Below are 23,299 nucleotides of genomic sequence, written 5' to 3'. Positions count from 1 at the left end.
AGGGCCAGAGGGAGGAGGAGGAGGTTTGATCATGCAAAGGTAATACAAAAAACAAGTTATCATTAAGAAGTTACAAAAAATTTAAAACAAAAAGAAAAGCTTCACATAGAAGCTTGACATGAGCTTTGAAGGAAACCAGAGATTCTTAAAAGTGGAATTAAAAGAGGATTTTTATTTAGCATGGGGAACAGGCTAAGTAAAGGGACAGAGACTGGGATGCTCAGAACCATTTGATTCCTATTCTAGGCACTATGGGAAGAGGAAACAAAAAAAAATCTGCACAAAATCCCACCTTTGGGAAGCCCCTGGTGTGATGGAGCTGATATGGCCTTCCCTAGCCTTGCCCCAGTATTCTCTAGGAGGAAAGAGCTCACCCTGAATAGCTGGTCCCCATTCTGAGCAAGCCTTGTTATATACCACCTGAATTTGAATTGGGATCAGATGTGCCATCAAATGCAGCAAAGCCAGCACCGGGAGCTAAGATAAACTCTCCATCTAGTGGAAGATGCTAGAAGAAACAAAAAAGGGAAAAGAAATGCAAATGATCAACAACTTTCCTTTCAAATACTCCAAATGACTACTAGTAAAAAGAGATAGCATTCCTATATCACTCGCAACATGGTTCACATATCCCGTTTTAAAAAAATTTTCCCTTATTATCCCATTTGATAAGAGAAATACAAATTAAAACAACTCTGAGATTTCACCTCACACTTGGCAAACTGAAAAAGATAATAGGAAGTAAGATTATGAATACAGAGAATTATAGGAAGATTGCATTTGGAAGATGCAAAGAAAAGTTACCAAATCAAGAAAATAATATGCACAACACTAACATAAGTTTTTAAAAAGCAAAAACAAAAATAAAAAACAAAAACTTTGTCAGAACAAAACTTGACCCTAAAGAAGAGATATGAGAATGCACTATGACATATAAATAGAGAACAAAGTAAAAAGTAAACAGATAGGAACAGTGAATGTTGGAAGGGCTATAGGAAGATAGGCACACTGATACATTGGTGGAGCTGTGACTTCTAGAAAACAATTTGAAATTATTTAAGAAAAATTTCTAAACTCAGTGTACCCTTCGACCCTGAAATTCCATGATTGGGCACATTCTCTAAGAAGATTAATATTAAAAAGATTCTACATAGACCAAAATATTCCATGCAACACTTTTTGTGACAGCTGAAAACTGGAAATTAAGTCATCAATTGTGGAATGGCTGAAATATGGTATCTAAATTTAATGAAACACCCTTGTGCCATAAGAAAACAAATATGAGGAATCCAGAGAAAAATGGGAAGACTTAAGGAAATGGAGAACAAAGTAAATAGAACCAAAAGAACAATATACTTAAGGACTTCAAAAAATGTGGAAAAATAAGATAGAATTCAAGCCAGTCTACTCACTGATCAATCTCAATTGCAGAGGTCCAATGAAGAAATATATTTCCTTTCTCTCAGAGGTAGTGGGTATAGATTTGAAATGAGGTATACATTATCAGACATGGCCAATATGTCATTTGTTTTGCTTAATTGTACTTTTTTTTGGTTACAGGGGAGGTGTTACTGGGAATACAACATAAAAACCAATAGAACAATATTTGAATGCATAAGAGAGGCAAGTGATGTAGGGGGAACAGGAATCAGAAGACAGTTGTATTTTTGGCTTTTCCCCTGGATCATTGAATGATTTTGAGCAAATAATTTCACCTTTCTGTTTAAAAAAATGGGGAAATGAAGAAAGATTGGATGGATGGTTTCTTAGGTCTCATCTTTATTCCACCTTTCCAACCAGTTTTGTTATTCATATTCCCTTTTATACACTCTCTAATTCAAACAATCTTACCCAGTTACTTTTTCCTCATACATGCTGTTCTGTCTCCCATATCTGTATGACTGTTCACTATTCCTGGTATGTGCTCCATCTTCACTTCCCTCAGAACTCCTAATTTCATTCAAAACTTGGCTCAAATGTCACTTTCTACTTGAGACTTTGCCTGATTTCCCTCCCCCTCCCCCCCTCCCAGCTTCTATTCCTCTCCTCTAATCACCTTATATTTATTTGGTATCTATTTTGCATACTGATACATATATGAAATGGGACACCTGCCCAGTCCTTAAGAACACATGCAATCTGTCATGTGGGGGTGGCTAGGTGGCGTGGAGTGGATAAAGCACCGGCCTTGGAGTCAGGAGTACCTAGGTTCAAATCCAGTCTCAGACACTTAATAATTACCTAGCTGTGTGGCCTTGGGCAAACTACTTAACCCCCACTGCCTTGCAAAAAAAAAACCTAAAAAAAAAATCTGTCATGTGAATATTTGATGAGTCAGCTTTTGGACATGAGTATTAGAGGGCTCTACTTTGCATTTTGGAACATAGATATTGTTCTATGACTATTGTCCATTTCCTGAGGTAGTCAGGGAAGGAAATTATGATCCAGGAAATCACAAAGAGGGTAAGGGGGACAGCAGAGAAATCCATTATTATACTCTTGTGTTTTTTACAATTCTTAGAGACAGAAGAAGAAATCAGGGTGAGGGGGAGAGGGTCTGAGCTTGATGAATGGGTTAAAATGAGAACACAAAGACCCAGGGCTAGTCCAGGGGTTTAGATCCTCCCAGGCTCCTCCTCAGGTGACATGGTTTGAAGGGAGGCACAACAAGAGCAACAATGATGGTGAGATCACAGGTTCATTTCTTTATGAGGAAATGATTCACAAAGTCTCAAAATCCAAGAAAAGTGAGATGATAAAGGTTCACTCAGCTTCCCTATTGTAATCTCAGAACACTTAAAGATTAGATTGATGTAATTGCTGAATCACTGTCAAAGACCTTTTGTAACTCCAGAAAAAGACAAGTCATTAGAAAGAAGTGGAGGTGGATAACCCAAAGTTTTCAAAGAAAGAACAAAATTAATAAGTTACAAGTTGGAGGTATTGCCTTTGTTTCCTGGAAAACTTTGATTCCTGGAAAAAGTGTATAATTGGATAGTGAGTATTTAGACAAACCAATTACAATCTCTAAGAGTCAACAACTCTTCATCAAGGACATGTCACACAAGTCTAATTCATTTCTTTTTTAAGAGGAGGGATTTGACTTATTTTGCTTGGCTCCAGAGATCAGATGGAGGAGCAATGGGTAGATGTTACTTGGGGTACTGAAAGGTTGCATGAATTTTCCATGGTGAGACAATTGGTGGGGGAGTGGATGGAGTATTGACCTTAGAGTCAGGAAGACCTGAGTTTAAATACAGCCTCTGACACCTATTGTGTGGTCTTGGGCAAGTCACTTAACCTGTGTTTGCCTCAGTTTCCTCATCTATTAACTGTAAATAATAGCATCTTCCTCCCACAGTTGCTGTGAGGATCAAATAATATAATAATTGTGAGACACTTAGTAAAAAATGTGCCTGGAATATTTGTAAACATTAAATAAATGTTAGTTATTACTATTATTTTACAAGGGTTTTGAGGTATCAGAGGCAAGATGGTTTGTTTCATAGACCAGTACTTACTAGCTTTGTGACCTTGGGCAATCCATTTCAGTTTTCTGAGTCAAAGCTTCTTTATTTATGAAATAATAGTGTTTGGTTCACCTACCTCAACTGGAATGTTTCAACCCTTATCAAAAAAGTGCTCTTTAAACTTCAAGGTTACACAAATGGAAAGTGTTATTATCATTGTCATTCTTCTTGGGGTCTTCCTTTAAAACACAAGGAAGTAGGAAAGGAATTGTAATATTGCTTTTCTGTAGACACGAGATTCTGACTCATTCAATGGGTTATATTTCCATAAAACATGAGGAAACTAGGGTTTGAGGGAGGAAGACATTGTCATTGAAGGACTAGCCTTGACACTTGACACTAACCAGAATGTTCCTTTAACCAAGTCCAGGTGAAGGCTCTATCACCCTCTGACCATGCCCAGCACACATCTATAGTTGCATTGAGACCTAAGGAAGAACTTCCTGAATGCTAAGGGGTGAGCTAAAGCCTTCAAGAACTGTAGGGAAGGGGATAGAGAGCAGTGGGCAGACACTTCTGGAGTCAGGGGGATGCCTGAGATGACTTCAAAAGGTTCTTTCTGCAGATGGGAACCTAGATCTCTCCCTTTGCATTTCAAAATGTGCAAGAGAGACTCTGGTCAGCAGATGGCAGCAGTTGGTTAACACCTTTCATTCTGGAGCAAATCCAGAATGATGGCAAAATGCCTTTAGCCAGATGATGACTGATTTACAGGATTTAGAGCTAGATGCAATCACTTTAGAAATAATCTTGTCCAAACCCTTCATTTTAAGGATGAAGATACTGAGGCGTGGAGAGGGGAGGGTGCAAAGAGCCAGTGACAGAAGGCCAGGTTTCCTGCCCTTCAGTTAGTTTGGGGCTGGGGGCTCTGATAAAGACCCCCATATATAGTGCCACATATTATACTAAGGAAGGAGCTAAGAGGAGTAGAGGGACCATACATCCAGAGCTGGAAGGGACTTTAAAGGACACTGAGTCCAAATCCATAATTTTACAGATGAGGCACAAGGCAGTGAAGTAATTTGTGGAAGGGAGTACAGATATAAATGGCAGAACCTGTATTTGAAGTTACATATTCTGATTCCCAATCCAAAGTCCTCCAATTCAATGAGCAATTAGTAAATGTTAATATATATGTAAGGTCCTATAGGGGATAATAAAAATAGAAATGTCTTCTATAGAGCTAGAAAAATGAAACCACATCTTCACAACTACTTTGTAAGATAGATTATAAAAGTATGATTATCCATCCCTATTTTATAGAATGAGAAACCAAGGTCAAGGGAAGCAAAATGACTTGTGTCAGGCTGCATAACTAGTGTCAGAGGCTCTTAGAGAATCACTCAGATCTTCTGAATCCCAAAAGTATGATTTCCTAATGGAAATTTACCTAGCTCTTTATGAAGAGCAAATCAGACTCGACCTGATCTGAAGCAATGGCTGCTTTCAGAGTAAGAAACCCAAAGTTTCAATGGTTCAGACATTTCCTTGCCTGAGATTCTGTTTTCCAGTCTATTAAATGGGAATTAATCTTCTATTTCCTTACTTAGAGAATTATTGGGAGGAAAATGCCTGAAATATTTCACTATATTTCTGATTTCATTCCTATAGGAATTTTCTCCAGTAGTACAGATCCCAATCCATGTTGTTAGCCTGTGAGCCTCTTATTTATATTCTCCCATCCTTTCAGAAGTTACCTCAAGTGGTTGTGGAGCTATAGGTTTGTTTTATTAATTTTGGAGGTACCAGTATGACATGCATTTTAAAACATTTATTTTGTTTAGTCATTACAGTCTGACTTTTTGAGATCTCATTTGAGGTTTTCTTGACAAAGATCCTGAAATAGTTTGCCATTTCCTTCTTTAGCTCATTTTACAGATGAGCAAATTGAAGAAAACGGGGCTAAGTGATTTCCCCAGGGACATACAGCTGGTAAGTGTCTGAGGCTGGATTTGAACTCAGAAAAATGAGTCTTCCTGATTCTAGACCTAGCACTGTGTCCATTGTGCCACCTAGCTGCCATTTTAAAATATAAAGGTCCAAATCTTAAATGGCAATTATTAGTAATAATAATAATAACAACAATAATAATAAAAGAAACAGGTTTTCAGGCACAGATAAATACAGATTGGTAAACAATATTCCCAAAGCACACAAGTGGTCAAGTCACTCCCCATATTCAATAAAATACATTGGGTTCCTATTATCTCTAGGATCAAATACAAATTCCCATTAGGCATTGAAGGCCCTTCACAACCTAACTCCATCCTTCTATCTATGTGTTATTCACAAATCCCTTTCATGCACTTTTCAATCCAGTCAAACTGACTTTCTTGCCATTCTTCGAATATGACATTCCATTTCTTTCCTGTCTCATTTGCTCTGTTTGCACCTCTACTCATCTCTACTTCTTAGAATCTCTAATTTCCTTTAAAGTTCAGTTCAAGAATCAGATCCTCCCTGAGGAGGAGAGACAGAGAGAGAGATCCTCCCAGCTACTAGTGTCCCACCTGAAAATTATCTTCTCTATATATTAGGGATGTGTTTATTGGTATAAGTTTTTTTTCTCTTCCAACATAAGATAAGCCACCTATTTTATTCATTGCCTTTGCCTCCCCATACCTTAGTATAGTGACAGTCACATAATATGTGATAACATTTAATAAATGATAGTTAACTGACTGATAGATTAAACAGTAGACAGATAGAAAGAGAAGTGGAACAGACTACATGATCAGCTGTCTTTCCCAGCTCACTCTTAAATAGTTCAGAAGCTCTTAACTGCAGTACCCAAGCAGACACTGGCCCTGCCTCTTTTCCTGAGGAAGTGTGCTGAGGGAATGACCCGCCCCCCCACTGCAGCTGTGGGCTACTCATTCATTTTGATATCTCCAGAGAAACCCTCCCTAACAGACCTGGGCCATGGGCTATGGGAACCACAATCACGAGGAGATGAGGGGGTGGAGGACATCCTGGCGCCTCTACGCCCCCCACCCCCACCCCCACTGACATGCTCTGCAGCTTCCATACCTCATCCTGTACCCGCAGTGCCCAAGACTGTGGGAAGGAGTCCAACCTAAGGGAAGTCAGCCAGGGTCCTAGATGCGCATTCCCTCCTGCAGGAAGGAACAGTACCAGAGGGAGAGGACCAATCTCCAGCCCTTTGCCCTCCTCTCTATGGCCCTGGGCATGTGGGTTTGTTTGTTTAAGTCATCTATGCTCATTCATTTCTCCCCAACAAAACCTACCTACATAACTCTCCTAACCTCTTTGCTCCTTCTTTCTCTGTCTTGTTTTTTCTTTCCTTTTTCCCCCTACTTCTTCTCCCCTCCTCCAATATTGCTTTGTCTGCACACTCTGACAGTCTCTCTCTCCCTGTTGTTTGTTTCTGTCTTTGATGGATTCTCTCTTCATCTATCTGCCTGTTAATATGTTCTTACCTACTTCTTCTTGTCTCTATTTCTCTTATTATCTCTGCCTGCCTATCTGTATCTGTATGTCTGTATCTGTTGGGATATTGCTTTCTGTCTGCTTCTCTTTCTCTGACTCCCTCTCTGATTCTCTTTGTCTTCTGTGCTTTCTCTATGATTCTCTCTCTGTGTCTCTCTCTGTCTCTGAAAATGATTATTATTGCCATCATTTATGATAACTAGGATTAAAAAGGCAGTAAAAGTCAGTCTCTCTCTCTCTCTCTCTCTCTCTCTCTCCCTCTCTCCCCCCTTCTCTTTCATTTGTCTGTCTCTTCTCTTTCTGATTCTCTCTCTCTCTTTGTCTCTTATTTTGTCTGTCTGTCTGTCTGGTCTGTCTCTCTGTCTCTCTCCCTCTTTCTTATTCTCTCCCTTCTTCCCCCCCCCCCCCGTCTGTTTTTGTCTATCCTGCTTTAGAGAGCCCTTTCCCATTTGCCAAGCACTTATGCTTTAGGTAGATGAAGAAGCCTTTCAGATCCCTTCCCTCCCGTACAGACATCCCCCCTCCATCATAGCCCTCACTTTTCATCCCACACCCATCTACAACCTCCTTTTCCTCCAGGAGCTTCCTGCTGCCTTTTCTGAGGTTACCATAGTAACTATCTCCCGTTGGAAGAGGGAACATGTAGTGATAGTACAGTCACCTCCCTTCCCTGGCACTACAATTCTTTCTGCCACCCACCTTTCCCCAGAGAGACTGGACCCAGCTTCCATCCTCAGAACCCTTCTCTGAACACCATCCCAAAAGAGAATAGGCTTCCTGAAGAGATTTCAGGTCCTCTTTCTTTGGAGGCTTCACATAGAAGTTAGGTAACCACTTGGGGGCTATATTTTAGTGGTCATCACTTTGGGATATGGGTTGGACTGGATGATCAGTTGGATGCCTTCCACCAGTGCTCAAATTCTTGGACCATTCCATCTCATTCTCCCATCTTTCCTCTTACCCTCCAATTCTTGGGCCAGTGTCAGTAGATTAAGCAGGTACCCTTCTATAAAGGACCTGAGGCCAAAAAGTTCCCATTAGGGATGATTTGGGCTTCATTCCTTTAGGTCTAGATCTACTTTCCTTCACTCCAATATCAATCAATGCTCCCAAACATTTTAGTTTGATTCCTGGTGAGGGGAGGGGGGTGGCTATGGATAGTAGTTAAGTCCTGAAGATGAGATAAACATAGGAGAAGCAGGAATCTATCTCTTTCCTCCACAAAGGATCCCAAAGACTCACAAGATAATATGTCCAAGGGATTAAGTAGCCACTATGGGAATAATGATGATGATGATTATTGCTAATATTAATAATAACTAGGATTAATGAGGCAGTAAAACAGAGTAGACAGGGTGCCTAGATTGGGAGTCAGCAAGAATTGGTGATACTTATCTATTCTCAAAGAATTCAGGAGTTCTTAACCTAGAGTCCATGGACTTATTTCAAAAAATTTTTGATCATCATATTTTAATATAATTTATTCTCTTCTTAATCCTATGCATTTTATTTCATTTTTCTGAGAAAGGGTCTATAGTTTTCATTAGACTGTCAAAGGGCAATTAAACTGCCAAATGAGTCAGGAGTGTCATAGGAGAGAGTGCTAGGGCCCACAACTGGAAAGTTTAAGTTTAAGACAATTACAAGCTGTGTGGCCTTGGGAAAATCATTTAATCTCTGTAGGTTCCAATTTAATCAACTGTAAAATAGTTATAAAAATAACACCTAAATTAGAGGGTGACTATGAGGATTAAGTGAGGTAATATTTATAAAGTACTTTACAAACATAAAGTACTATATAAATGCTAACTATTATTATGTCAGCAAAAACTAAGAACCCCCTCAAAACATTGTAAATTCCTTGGGGGTGAGAGACCTCACTTTTTGCACATATCCCATGTGTCTAGTAAAGTATCTGAAAGACACATAGTAGGAATTTAATACATGCTTGTTTACTGATTGATTTATTCCTTCCTTTCAACATTTATTATACACCTACTGTTTAAAAAGTTCTCAGCAGCCCTAAGAGAAGGAAAGAGATTATCATTCCCATTATTGAGTTGAGGAAACAGAGTCAAATAGCAGAAATGATTTGTCCAAGTTCCTAAAGCAAGTTATTGGCAAAGACAACTTTATCTTGTCCCCTCTTCCTTTGAACTTCACTAGTGCTGTTAAGTGCACCACCATCTTTCTAGTTATCTCATTTTCCAACTTCCAAGTCATCTCTGATTCTTCACTGTCACTCACCCCACATAGCCAATCAGTTGCTAGATTTTATTGATTCTAGCTTAATAATACTTCTCCTTACACATCCTCTTTTCTCTGCTTATACAGCCTTCACCCTAGTTCACGCTTTCTCACCTCTCACCTCTCTTCATCTTCCACATAGCTAGTGAAGTCATTTTTCTAAAACACTTGCCTGACTTTGGTACTTCACTGCTCAATAAATTCCCAGTTACCCCTAGAATAAAATATAAAGTACCATGTTTGCCATTTAAAGCTCTTTATAACTTGAATCCTTCCTAAAATTCTAGTATTCTTATTGTTGCTGTTGTTTGTCCATTTTTCTCAAAGAAGACCTTGCCATCAGGGAGGCCATACCTATGACATGCAAGTAAATTGGTTTTAAGTGAGGGGTCAGATATGGATGAAGATAGCTAGAGATGATCCTGGATGCAATGGGAGAACTTGGACTTTAAAAGCTAAAGTCTTACCCTAGGTCACAGATTGACTAAGGCATGCCCATTCAGTCATTAAGGGAGAGAGATGGGACAGAGAGACCAAGAATGAACCCAGATGACTCTGAAAGAGAAAGTGAGTCTGATGACTGCACAGCTCCCTTCACTTAAATCCAATTCTCTGGCATATCAGCACATCACTTTCTTGATGTGTCATGATTTTCTTCAAGAACTATGGACAAACAACCTCTAATGAGTAAGAGAAGCAGCCCCACTGCTCTCTCTGTCTCTTGGTGCCTCTGACTGTCTCTCGGTCCCTCTGACTGTCTCTGTCGCTCTGTCTCTCTCTTTCCCATATTTGTGGGAAAAGTTAGGACTCCATAAGTTCAGAGTGAATATAAATAGAAATTGTTCTGTTTTGGCCAGAAACCCTGAGGGATATTCCCCTCTCAGATTGATTTTTTTTTGATTAAGCAAAAATGGTTATTCTTTGCTTCAGTTCTCTCTTACAAATCTTAATCAGTGAGAAATCCTCAGGGTTGTGCCCTCCCAGTTTTATTTTATTTAGTCTTTTTATACTTATTTCCTTTCATGAACTTTATGATCCAGCTCCACTGACCTTAGGTAGCTAAGTGACTAAATGGATAGAGCACTGGGCCTAGAATCAGGAAGACCTGAGTTCAAATTTGAGCTGTGTGACCTGGGCAAGACATTTAATCTTTACCAAGACATTTTATCTTTACCAAGAAAGCCCCATGGACAGTCCAGGGGTGCAACAAATCTCAGGGTCACAGAGTTAGATACAAATGACTGACATCACTATCTTACTTCTTTCTTTTCCATGTCACCCCATCTCCTCTGTCTCTTCACACATCTGGTATGCTCTCTCTCTTCCGTCTTTTGTTTCCCTGGTTTCCTTCAAGAGACTTAGCTTAAAGCCCACTTTCTACTGGAATGCTAGTGTCTTGCCTTCTTAGATTGCATTCCATTTATTCTGTATAGATCTTACATGTGCTTAGTTATTTTTAGATTTTCTTATTTCTTTCTTTTAATTTACAGATTTTCTTCCATTAAACTATAAACCTTGTCGGGGCAGGCACCATTGTTTCCTTTCTTTATCTGCTAGTGCTTAGAGGTTGTTTGTTATTGTTGTTGTTGGCAGTGATTGGCACTTAGGAAGCATGTAATAAATGCTCATTGATTGATTGCTTTATTCTAAGCAAATGACCTCAGAAGGTCATTTGGAGCAAGGGTCTTGAGGGAAGAAAGAAGAGAGAATGGGGAGAATAGCACATTTTGGGGGGGGTGAATTGTTTTTATGCTAGGCAATGGGGCCAAGTGACTTGCCCAAGGTCACACAGCTAGGTAATTATTAAGTGTCTGAGGCCAGATTTGAACTCTAGTCCTCCTGACTCCAGGGCTGGTGCTCTATCCACTTTTCAGAATAGCACATTTTTGAACTAGCTGAGAGACAGTAAAAAAAATATGACCAATTTTTCCCTGTATCCCCAAGAGACCATTCAAACATCTTCCATGCCCTCAGAAATAAAGCAGGATCTTGGGAGTGTATTTCCATATTTATCATGGAACAATATATAAAGGCCCATAGACCCAGTAAACACTATGAGCTATTAGAATGCAGGGCCCTCTCAGGGTTTGTTCAGCTCTATGAAAAAGCCAATTAATTGTAGAGGGTCCCCAAGAGTGGGTAAATATTCATTCTGGTCTTTTAAAGAAGTAATTTCTCCTGGAAGAAACTCCAGCCAGAAGTCTCAGAAAAGCAATCATTAGATGTAGAGTGTGAAGAGATCTCAGAAGCTGCCTGATCCAATTGTCCTCACTGCAAAGATGAGGAAACTCAGACTCAGAGAGATACAATGACTCGCCTAAAGAACACAGGTGTGAATAAGGAGGGATGTGATTTGAACCCAAGACACTGACTCCAGTGTTCTCTCTACTGTATCCTAGAGGCTCCCAAGAGGCCCTTTCCTCCATCCTGGTCTCCAATCAGAAAAAAATATTCCCAACAAATATTTCTCCTGAGACTTATAGGAACTGAAGTAAAGTGAAGTGGGCAGAGCAAGGAGAGCATTATACACAATAACACTGTAACAATGATCAACTGTGAAAAGTCTTAGATACTCAGATCAATACAACCAAACAAGACAATTCTGAAAGATCCATGATGAGAAATGCTATCCACCCTAGAAGAGAGAATTGATAAACTCTGAATACAGATTGAGTACATTGATTTTTTACTTCATTTTTCTTGCACACCCCCCCTTTTGGAGGGTAACATGGAAAATATAGAAATATAGAATTACATGACTTCACATGTAACATAATGCTTGCCTTTTCATTGGGTGGGTGGGGGGCTAAGAGAAGGGGTGAAAATTTGAAATAATTTTTTAAAAAAAGATTTCTAATAGATGAAAAAAGATAAATGAAAGAAACATTCTTGCTGGACAAAAATAAGTTAATTCTCCAAAATCAAACAAAGATGTTGCCTGGTATATTGGCAAGAACATTGATCTACCACTCTGCTACTATCTTGCCATTTGACCTTGAGCAGGTGATTTCTCTTCCTTTGGGTCTCAATTTTCCTCATCTATATAAAAAGTGAAGTAGAATAGACAATTTCTAAAGTTCTTTCTAGCTTTGGCATTCTGTGATTGAAAAGGGAGAGTCGTGTAAAAGAAAAGTCAAATTAATTCAATATGTGCAAGGCATTGTCCTAGGTTCTAGGGATGCAAAGACAAAACCGAAACATTCCTTATCTTCGTTAGGAAAGAATGGTCCAATGAAGCACTGGATTTGGAGGAAAAAGAAAACAACAACAAAACAAAACAAACAAAAAATCTGAATTTAAAGCCAGCTTAAGTATTTATTCATCTGTGTGGCCTTGGACAGGGCAGCTCATCTCTGCAGTTTCCTGTTCTGCAAAATGATTGGGTTGAACTGGATGATCTCTAAGTTCCTGATGATCCTATACTCTTAATGACAACCAAGTTAAAGATAGGTTGAGCAAATATTTCTTGGTATTTAAATGAATAAATATGAAAAAATGTTTCCTCTTGATAGGGAGGTAGAAGCCTGAAGGAGAAGATAGTTGAATATATCAGACACTGCTACTGAATTTTGCTTAACTATTTTTTTTTCTTATTTACAAGGGAGGTTTGATTTTATTGAGTTTGGCAGTGTTTACCTCTGGACATGATAGGATGCAAAAAGTAAAAGGCATTAATAATTTTTAAAAAGAAGTTGAGATATAACCACACATCTATCAGATTGACTAATATGACAGAAAAGCAAAATGACAAAAATTGGAGGAGGGTAGGGAAGAAATTGTAAACTGATCTAACCATTCTGGAGAGCAATATGGAACCATGCCCAAGGGGCTATAAAACTGTGTGTACCCTTTGCCCCAGCTATACCACTCCTAGGTCTGTATCCCAAAGAGATTAAAGAAAAAGGAAAAGAATTTATATGTATGAAAACAGTTATAGCAACTCTTTTCTTTTGTGGCAGCAAAAAATTGGACATTGAAAGGATGCCCATCAATTGGGGAATGACTGAACAAATTGTGGAATTAGATTGTGATGGAATACTACTGTATTATAAGAAATGATAAACAAGATACTTTCAGAAAAACCTATTAAGACATGAACTTATGTAAAGTAAAGTGATCAGAACCAGGAGAACATTGTACATAGCAATACTATAAGAATATCAATAGTGAATGACTTAACTATTCTCAGTAATGCAATGATCTAAGATAATTCCTAGGGACATTTCCCCTATCTATTTCCACAAAAAGAAATAATGGAGTCTGAATTCAGAATGAAACATACTTTTAAAACTTTGTTTATTATTCTTGTGGGGTAGGGTTTGGTCTGTGTTTTCTTTTACAACATGGCTAACACGGAAACATTTTTGCATGACTGTACATGCAAAATCTATGTCTAATTACTTGCCTTCTCAAGGAAAGGGGGAGAAGAGAGAGAGAGAGAGAGAGAGAGAGAGAGAGAGAGAGAATCTGAAACTTAACATTTAAAAAAAAGAATGTTAAAAATTCTTGTTAACATACAATTGAGAAAAAATTAGATAAAAAATAAGTTTCTTAATGTATATTCTCTTCTAGTGAAAAGGAACCCAGTCCTTCCTGAGGGGACCCATTCATATGTTGGAACTGAATCATATAGACTTTGAGAGTCACTAAATTTTCAACATGAGCATTTACACCTCTGTAAATCTGCAAATGCTACCAATCAGTACTTAGTTTATTGTTTTGGAGAAAGTAGTGTCACTAATTCAAGATTATACATTGAAAGTGCATTGTGTGTTTAACATAGAACCAATGTAAACACTAACAGAATGCCTTCTGTGGGGGGTGAGGGGAGGGAAGCAAGAATGGGGGGAAAATTGTAAAACTCAAAATAAACTTTCTTTAAAAAAAAAAGTGCATTGTGCATATTTTTCCTGAAGATCTGATTGTTAAACATTTACCAACATACCTGAGCCCATTCCACTTTTGAACAGCTCTAATTGCTGAATAGTTTTTCCTCACATCAAATCTAAATCTGCTTCTTTGCTGCTTACATCTATTGCTCTTAGTTCTTCCAGCACCATAAAAAAATATCCCTTCAAATACTTCCTGACAGCCTTCTCTCTTTCCCCTTCACAATTCTATTGTCTTCCTTGGAAGCTTTCCACCTTAGCAATGTATTTACTGAACAGTGGTGTACAACTGAATAGATTGCTCCACAATGTAGTCTGAAAGCAAACAGTGGTACTGTGCTCTGGTCCTGGATGTTATTCCTAGAATCCATTCTCCTCTCTCCTGCCTTAGAATGTCTAATATCCTTCATAACTTCATTCATGAGCCATCTCCTACAATAGGCCTTTCTTAATCCCTAGTTGTTAGTGTCTACCACTGAAATTACCTTTTGCTATATGTATCTTGTATATAATGATATATGTTTTCCCCAACACCATATAAAGTCTTTGAAGTTGGATACTATTGGATACTGTTTCTCTCCTAACTTTGTACCTGAAGCATACATAGTAGTTACTTAATAAATGCTCCTTAATTGATTGGCATACCTCTCATAATTTAATCTAGGATAAAATTGCTTTTTTAAACTGCCATATTATACTACTGAAATATTGAGTTTGTTTTTTGATTATTGTTCAGTCATTTTTTTAGTCAAGTCTGATTCTTTGTGATTCCATTTAGTATTTTCTTAGCAAAGATACTAGTAGTTTACCATTTCCTTCTCTAACTTGTCTTACAGATGAGATAACTGAGGCAAACAGGGTTAAGTGACTTAATATAGCTAGTGAGTATTTGAGGTTAGGGTTTGAACTTAGACCCTCCTGCCTCTAGTTCTGCACTACCAAATTGTCCAATACTAATACTAATAACAACAACAATAATAATCATAATATAATAGCTTGTATTTATATAGCGCTTTAAGGTTTGCAAAATGCTTTACATTTGTTAACTTAACTGATCCTTATAACAATCCTGTGATGAAGATATTATTATTATTTCCATTTTTACAGATGAGAAAATTGATGCGCAGAGCAGTTAGATGATTTGCCCAGGGTCACACAGCTAGCCTATATCTGAGTAGGATTCAAGTTTAAGTCTTCCTGATTCTCTTTCTCTATTCCAAACTCCCAGACCTTTTTCAAATGACCTATCTAGCTAGGTATTCTCCAGTTTTTACTTTGGGAAGTTGATTTTTTTATCTCAAGCAAAAAAAAAATTTTGTCTTATTAAATTTTAGCGGGAAGTAACAAAAAAAGACAATTGGAATCAGGAAAGACCTGAGTTCAAGTTCCAACTCTAGTTATAAGATCCTGGGTTAAGTCACTTAACCTCTGAGTTTCCTAATGTTCATTATTCAGTCTGGTAACAAATTCATTAAGGGCAGCAATATTCTCTATTAATCTTCTCCTTAATAATCTTGGTCATCTATTCTCTATTGGTCATTTCTTTTTGTCCTTTATCACTCAAAGGTTTTCCCTATAGGCAGAAAAACAGAAAGAATTAAACAGCCATCTTTTCTTCTATTATCAGTGTCCCATCTTCTCTCAGCAACAGCTTCATTCTTTCTTTGTAATTGCTCTTTTCCTTGATATAGTTTTTTTAATGTCATTTGTTCTATCAGTTGATTCTGAACTTTAGTGATTTTGGTACTAATTTTTTAAAACTACATCATGTTTTCATTTTCTTTTTTTTTTAGATTTTTGCAAGGCAAATGGGGTTAAGTGGCTTTCCCAAGGCCACACAGCTAGGTAATTATTAAGTGTTGAGACCAGATTTGAACCCAGGTACTTCTGACTCCAAGGCCGGTGCTTTATCCACTACACCACCTAGCCGCCCCTATGTTTTCATTTTCACCCATTACTTTTCCTTGCTTCCATCTTCTCTAGGTATCTTTTTTGAGTTTCTATCAAGTTTTTCTGATCCCTTGCTGGTTGGAAGGGAAAGGTACAATGAGACCCTTGGGTAGCTGTCATGCCATTAGTTCCTTTGTGGGTTTTTAAGAGTTAGCAACATTCATTTCAACTCTCTGTACTGGAAAGGTATTCTCTGTTTCTCTGTCTCTATCTATTTCTTTCTGTCTGTCTATCTCTTAAACACACATAACCCAAGGCTAAATTATTTTCTCTATACAAATGACTCACAAACCTGTATATCCATTCACAATCTCTCTCCTGAGTTTAAGTCCCAAACCACCAGGTTGCCTGTCTCAGAGACAACTCAAACTGAATATGTTCAAAACTGAACTCAACTTCTTTCCCTCAAAACCCACTCCATCAAATGTTTCTATGTATTATGAAAAGAATCACCATTCTTCCAGTTCCCCAGTTTCATAACCTTCATCACCCCCCCATCCCACCTATACAATAAATCAGTTGCAAGATCTTGCAGTTTCTTTCTCTCCAAATGTCTCTCACACATGATCTCCACTTACACAGCAATCACATCTTGCCTAGCCTGTTGTAAAGGACTCTCAGTTGTTTCTTGACCTCATCTCTCCTCATTCCCTTCTACCCTTTACCAAGCTGGTGAAGGATTTTCCTTCACTGCAGCTGTTATGTCACTCCATAATAAACTAGTGTGGCATTGGCTCTGGGATAAAAATCTAGCCTCAGTTTAGCAATTAAGGCTCATTTGCAACCTATCTTTCCAGACTCACTATAGATCATACTTCCCTTTTCTAACTCTCCACTGCAGCCAGATTGATATGTCTGCTCCTCCCATATGGCCTTGCCAACTTTTCTCTCTGCCTTTGTACTGATGGCCCTCCCAGCCTACACTCCTTCTTCATTTTTTTCTCATAGAATTTCCTACTTACTTCAAGACAGGCAGCTTAACTCCCTGTCCTAGCTCCCTTTCTTCATGAAGCTATTTCTGATGCTGATGCTCTCAGCTACTTGTCTCCCCTCACCCCCATTCCCAATAATCTTTTATTTAACTGTCCTGCAGTGGATAGAGTGCTGGGTATGGAGTCACAGAAACTTGAATTCAAATATGACCTCGGATATTTACTACATGTGTCACACCGGGTAAGTCATTTAGCCCTGTTTGCCTCAGTTTCCTGATCTGTAAAATGGGCTGGAGAAGGAATTATCAAACAACTCTAGTATCTTTGCTAAGAAACACCCAAAACAGGGTCTCCAAATGTCAGGCATGACTGAAATGACTCAACAACAATATTTAGGGGTAGAAGCTGAATCTGCAATTTCATTGATAAACAAAAATTCTGAATGAAGAAACTCATTCTACCAATACAAGTAGAAATGAATTTCAATAGCATAAAACTATACTTTTGGAACACACTATACATTTACTTTCTCTGCCACTTGGTCTTAGAGACTTGTCAAGAACACCGAAAGGCACTATATATAGACCATAGACCATGGACCATAAAAAGACACTATATTTGAGACTATATTTGTCTCAGACAGGATTTAAATTCAGGTCTTCCCAGCTTTCAGGCAGTTATCCCATCTTCCTGCTGACTCACCTTATCTTTTTTTTTATTTTGTATTTATTCTGTGTAGATTTTTTTTATACACATGTCTCTTTCTCCCAATAGAATGAAAGATTCTTAAAAGTAGTGGTTCTTTCCTTCTTCTTCCTTTCTTTCCTTCTTTCTGGGCTTGCATTCCTGGTACCTACTACAGGCCTGCCACATAATTGATATGTAACAGATGCTTGCTTATTGGTTATTTCTACATAAGATTATAGGATCACAGGAACTTAGATATAGAGCTTAAAGGGATCTTAGAAATCACTTCACTCAATCCCTCATTTTTGCATATGAAGAAACTAAGGCCCAGATAATCTTAAACTGAGAAAATTCTAACCAAAAATTACTATAACTATGTAATACTTTTTAATGAATTTGCATTTTATTAATCACACTTGTAACTGTATAGCTTTCAAAAATAGTAAGTATCAGGCATCACTTCTAAGCATCAATCTCAGTAGAAAAGGAATGAGGAAGGGGAAGACTGGGTCCAGTTTAATGGGGGGAATATATAATATGGGAGCTGCCAATGAGCCCAGCCCCTATGAGCTTGCTCAGAGTGCCACAGATGCAATTACTGATTTGGAAAGGGAGAACTGTAATGAACTGTATAATGAACTAACTGCCTTAGAGACTTTAGTACATTCTTAACTGGCTCCAGGATGCTAACTATGAGTTGAATAGGAGCCTTGTGATTAGCTGTGACTAAGGAGGCAAAACTGAGGTGACCTTCAAAAAGCATTGGTCAGCTCTGTCTTTTATCTTGGTTTCAGCCTCTTCTCTCTACTGACTTCTTCCTACTGGACTCTAGCTGATGAGAAACAATGCTTTAGGCTAGAGACCTAGAGCTCTCTCCAAATAAGACCAACTTGTGACACTGCAAATGTAGGCATCAGAATTTTGCCTTAGAGTTTGTTCTTTCATTTTAGGGGAAGGAAATTAATCCAGGGGCTATGATCTCAGATTAGTTTCAAGCTATTCTCAAAAAAATAAAGAAAACAAGCTGCCTAGGATCTGGAAGTCCAAGAGTAAGGGAACTAACTCATGATGAGTTTTGTAGCTAATCTAACTTTCCTGTCTTGTAGAATGACTGACCTTCAGGACTCTGCTGAAATTTTAAACTTGCCTGTCTATAATGCTGAATTTGGATATGAATTTATGTTAAAACTGTTAAGTTTGAGCCCAGCCTTCTTATAGTCTAAGGTGGTATGGGGGAGATTGCATCCCTAAGGTGTAGGGGAGAAATGTAGAAGAAAATATTTCTTTGGAAAAACTGATTGATAGGGGCGGCTAAGTGGCATAGTGGATAAAGCACCGGCTCTGGAGTCAGGAGTACCTGGGTTCAAATCCGGTCTCAGACACTTAATAATTACCTAGCTGTGTGGCCTTGGGCAAGCCACTTAACCCTGTTTGCCTTGCAAAAAAAAACCTAAAAAAACCTAAGTGATATTAATTGGTTGGTTAGAAATGAAAGTTTGTTACTGGTGGATAACAGAGAGGAAAAACACATCTGTAATGAGGACTAGAGCCAATGACAATCCAATAGAGATGCCCCTAACCCGTCAAAGGTACCCCTATTAACCTGAAGGGAAATCTGGTAGTCTGTCTCAGGGATAATGAGCCTAAAGTATGGTCCCTACAAAGATATAGTAGAAAGAGCTTAGAAGCAGGAATAAGAAAACTTGGGTTTAAGACTCATTTTTGCCATTTACTATTGTGTGAGGTAAATGGTTTTTTTTAGCCTCTACTCAAGTTGATAGTATTGAAGTGCCAACTAGCTAAGTGCTAAGTTTTGGGGATAGAAAGAAAAGAGGGAAAAAGTCTGTAGTTTTAAGGAGCTTATAGGTTGATGGGAGTGATAATATACAAAGAAGTAAATAGAAATAAAAAAATACAAGGATAAATCAATAGAGAAAAGACACAAGCATTAATATTATCTGTAAAATAAAGAAATTATCCAGATGCTAAGATCTCTACCAGCTCTTTTTTCTTTTTCTTTTTGTATTTTATTGATTTATTTATTCATTCAGTATTTTATTTTCCCCAGTTACATGTAAAAACATTTTTTTAGCATTTGTTTTTAAAACTTTCTCTCCCTTCCTCCCTCCCTACCCCCACCCCATTGAGAAAGCAAGCAATTTGATATAGGTTATAAATGTGTAGTCACACAAAACATTTTCATAATAGTGATGTTGTGAAAGAAAACATAGACAACCCCTCAAGAAGGAAACATCAAGAAAAATAAAATTTAAAAAAGTATGTCAATTTATATTCTGACACATCAATTCTTTTTTAAAAAATGTTTTCCATTGTAAACTTAAGTATTTCATTATTTTTATTCAGTCATGTTCAATTATTCATGACCCCATTTGAGGTTTTCTTGGCAGAGATACTGAAATAGTTTGCCATTTCATCTCCAGTTCATTTTTCAGATGGGGAAACAGAGGAAAACGGAAGTGACATGTTCAGTGTCACACAGCTAGTAAGTGTCACAAAGATGAATCATCCTGATTACAAGTCCAGTTCTCCATCTAGTACCCTATTTTTTTTCCTGGTCCTGTTTGTGTTATTCTCTTTTCTCAAATAAAACTTCTCCCAAATAAATACTAATAAGATATATAGAATATAAATCAAAAGAGAGAAGACACTAGTACTAATATCATCTGTAAAATGAAGAAATAACCCAGGTTCTATCTAGCTGATCTCTACCAGCTTTGATATTCACAGTCACAGAATCTCAGAGATAAAAAAGATTTCAGAATTAATCCAGCCCAATTTAACTTAAATAATAATCCCCTCAATCATATCCCTAGATGTTAAAGGCTGACAACACTAGGAAAGATGTATACAGCTGTGCTTGGTGGGCAGTGGACATACTGCAGGGGTTTGCCTCTGCCAATGGCATTCTCGAAGCATCAACCCAGTGTAGTCACTTGTGTTAACAAAAGGCATAATGTTAGAAGTTAGGCCAAAGCGTATGGAGGATTTTTCAAGAAGAGAATGGAGTGGATAAGACTGAATTTTTAAAAGGGAGAATCACGTGAGTCTAGAAGCAGGATATGAGGCAGAACTCCAACAATCAGCTGAGGAGGTTGGGAATTACATGTATGGTAGATGGTTGGGTTATATTATGTGTCTGGTGCCATCTTCTAGAGATATAAGTCATTGAACCATAATGAAAAAAAACTTGGTTGAATTAGATAACTGAACAAGTTTCTGATCTTCCTGTTTTATTCAAAGGATAAATCAGAAAGAAATCTTAGGCTCCAGTCCTATGTGAGATCCTGAGAGAGTTCTCAACATAGATCCATGACCAGTTATCATCTGCTTAAAAACCTTCATTAATGGGAAACTCAATACCTGCTGAGGCAATCCAAATGAGGCAAATCAAAATCAACAGCCCTTCTACTCCCACCCATTGTGTCAAGTTCTATATTTCCTAGGGCTAAATCAATCAAGTCTAAAATCTCTATAACAACTCTTTAACTCTTTGAACTCAGTTAGCAACATTGTGCCCCTCAACTCTTTGTTACATACCCAGTTAATTCCACTAAACATGATTAACCCTGGCTATTTTCCTCTGGACTCAATCCAGTTAGCTAATGTTATTTCTTTAACATGACCCTCAGAACAGGACTTTCTACTCCAGATGTGGTGAGATCTGCAAGATTGACACCATTTAGATCCAAATCTTGGTAGTACTCCTTTCTACTTCTGTGACCTTGGACAACTCACTCATCCTCCCTGGATCTTAGTTTCATCATCTAAAATGAGGGGATAGAACTAGATGACCTGGAATTTCTCCTCTAACTTTATTCTTTTTTTTTTTTTTATGTTTTTGCAAAGCAATGGGGTTAAGTGGCTTGCCCGAGGCCACAAAGCTAGGTAACTATTAAGTGTCTGAGTCTGGATTTGAACTCAGGTACTCCTGACTCCAGGACCAGTGCTGTATCCACTGCGCCACCTAGCCGCCCCTCTAACTCTATTCTTATGATGTTAATAACAGACTAAAATCATGTTATCTTTTTTTTCAATTTTCAAATAGCTGTGAAGTTTTGGTTTTGTTTGTTTAGTTGGGTGCTGAAGAGGGCTGTACTTGTAGAGGAACTTCTTGTGTGGAAACTCTCCATTGTTGAAGATTAAGAATTTATCTTTAATCTTAGTAGACTGCCTGGATATGCTGAGACATTCCACAGTCCCACAGCTAGTGTGTTTCCAAGGTAGGGTTTCACTGATTGCCAGTCCTCCATTTACAACATTGAGTCCTCCAACCACCCCAAAACCCCTGATTTTATTCACAGGAATTATTGCTGTACCTTGCCTTCCTCATCTTGGAGTTGATTTCTTTTTTTCATTTCTTCCTATTAAATTTCATTTTATTAGATTTAATTCTTCACTCTAACCTTTTAAGATTTTTTTTTGAGATCTTAACTGTCCCAAATAAGCTATTCCTCCCAACTTTATATAGAATGTAAGCTCCTTGAGTATACTGGTTATCTCATTTTTTTTTTGTGATTCTATTGCCAGCACTGGCACAATGCTTGGCATACAGTAAAGTCCAATAAAAGATCATTTGTTGCTGCTTATCAGCAAATTTTATCAGCAAAATTCATAAGATAAGAGGTTTATTAAATAACATTTAATACTAATAAATGTGATTATTATGTTAATAGTATAAATAACATTTAATGAAATGGGGTTCAGAGATTGAATAAATATGAAATATTAAAACATCCTTCTCAATTACCTTAGAACTCAGACTGAGAGAATGAATAAGGAAAATGAGCCAGGTAGAGAGAGGAGTAACCACTATACTGTGGGAGTATCAGTCTTGGAATTCTGTTACATATGGAATCTCATTTGTATTATTGAATATATTTTCTTTCCCATGAGCATTTTCTCTCTCATTATAAATTCATTATAATAACAAAGTCCCCTGACAGTGCTGCTGACAAACAAACATGATATTAATAACATTCATCAGTCTGTACATATTAATTTCATAAACTAATATTTCATGTTTATTACTGTATACTACATGTTTCATGATTAGCTTAGCATTAAAATGATCATTTTTCCATTGCTACTACTTCAAAACATTGTTTGTATTGTATTATTATTTTTTTGAAATAGAAATTTACAGGGTAGGGGTCTCCTAATTTTAGGAGTGAACTCAAGAAGAATAAAGACATTATAAATGTTTCTTTTGGTGCTGGCAAGGATGCTTTTTTTTTGGCAAGGCAAAGGGATTATATGACTTGCCCAAGGTCACACAGCTGGGTAATTATTAAGTATCTGATCCTCCTGACTCCGGGGTTGGTGTTCTATGCACAAAGTTGCTTTGATTAAAAAGGCAGCCTCTGTCATGATAAGGGAAAGCCTAACATGAGAGCATTAGACCAGGAAAGCCAGGGTCATGGAAGCAGGGAGTCAGAACCAGCTTAAAGAGCTTCTATGCCAGCTAGTTATGCAGACCATCTTAACGAAAGATCAAGAGAAGTTAAGAGCCAGGACTAATATGTAGGCCAGGACTAAGCCTATGTAATCATGTAACAGAGCAGGACTGAAAGGTCAGAACCATTTTGACTTAAGA

General features: G+C 37.8%; 1 protein-coding gene across 2 annotated transcripts in view; it reads right to left on the bottom strand.

Annotated features, from left to right (window-relative positions):
• Positions 1-23,299, bottom strand: part of AMN (amnion associated transmembrane protein) — a 77,764-nt gene that overhangs the window by 12,331 nt on the left and 42,134 nt on the right. For both annotated transcript variants that reach the window (XM_074213160.1, XM_074213161.1), the window contains exon 4: positions 421-508. In XM_074213160.1, the coding sequence (XP_074069261.1) occupies positions 421-508 (88 nt within the window). The remainder of the gene's footprint in view (positions 1-420; positions 509-23,299) is intronic.

The sequence above is a fragment of the Macrotis lagotis genome, chromosome 1 (genome assembly GCF_037893015.1).
Source record: "Macrotis lagotis isolate mMagLag1 chromosome 1, bilby.v1.9.chrom.fasta, whole genome shotgun sequence".
In the NCBI taxonomy this organism is placed as follows: domain Eukaryota; kingdom Metazoa; phylum Chordata; class Mammalia; order Peramelemorphia; family Peramelidae; genus Macrotis; species Macrotis lagotis.
Note: the sequence above shows the minus strand (reverse complement) of the source record. Positions and strands in the feature narration are given on the sequence as shown.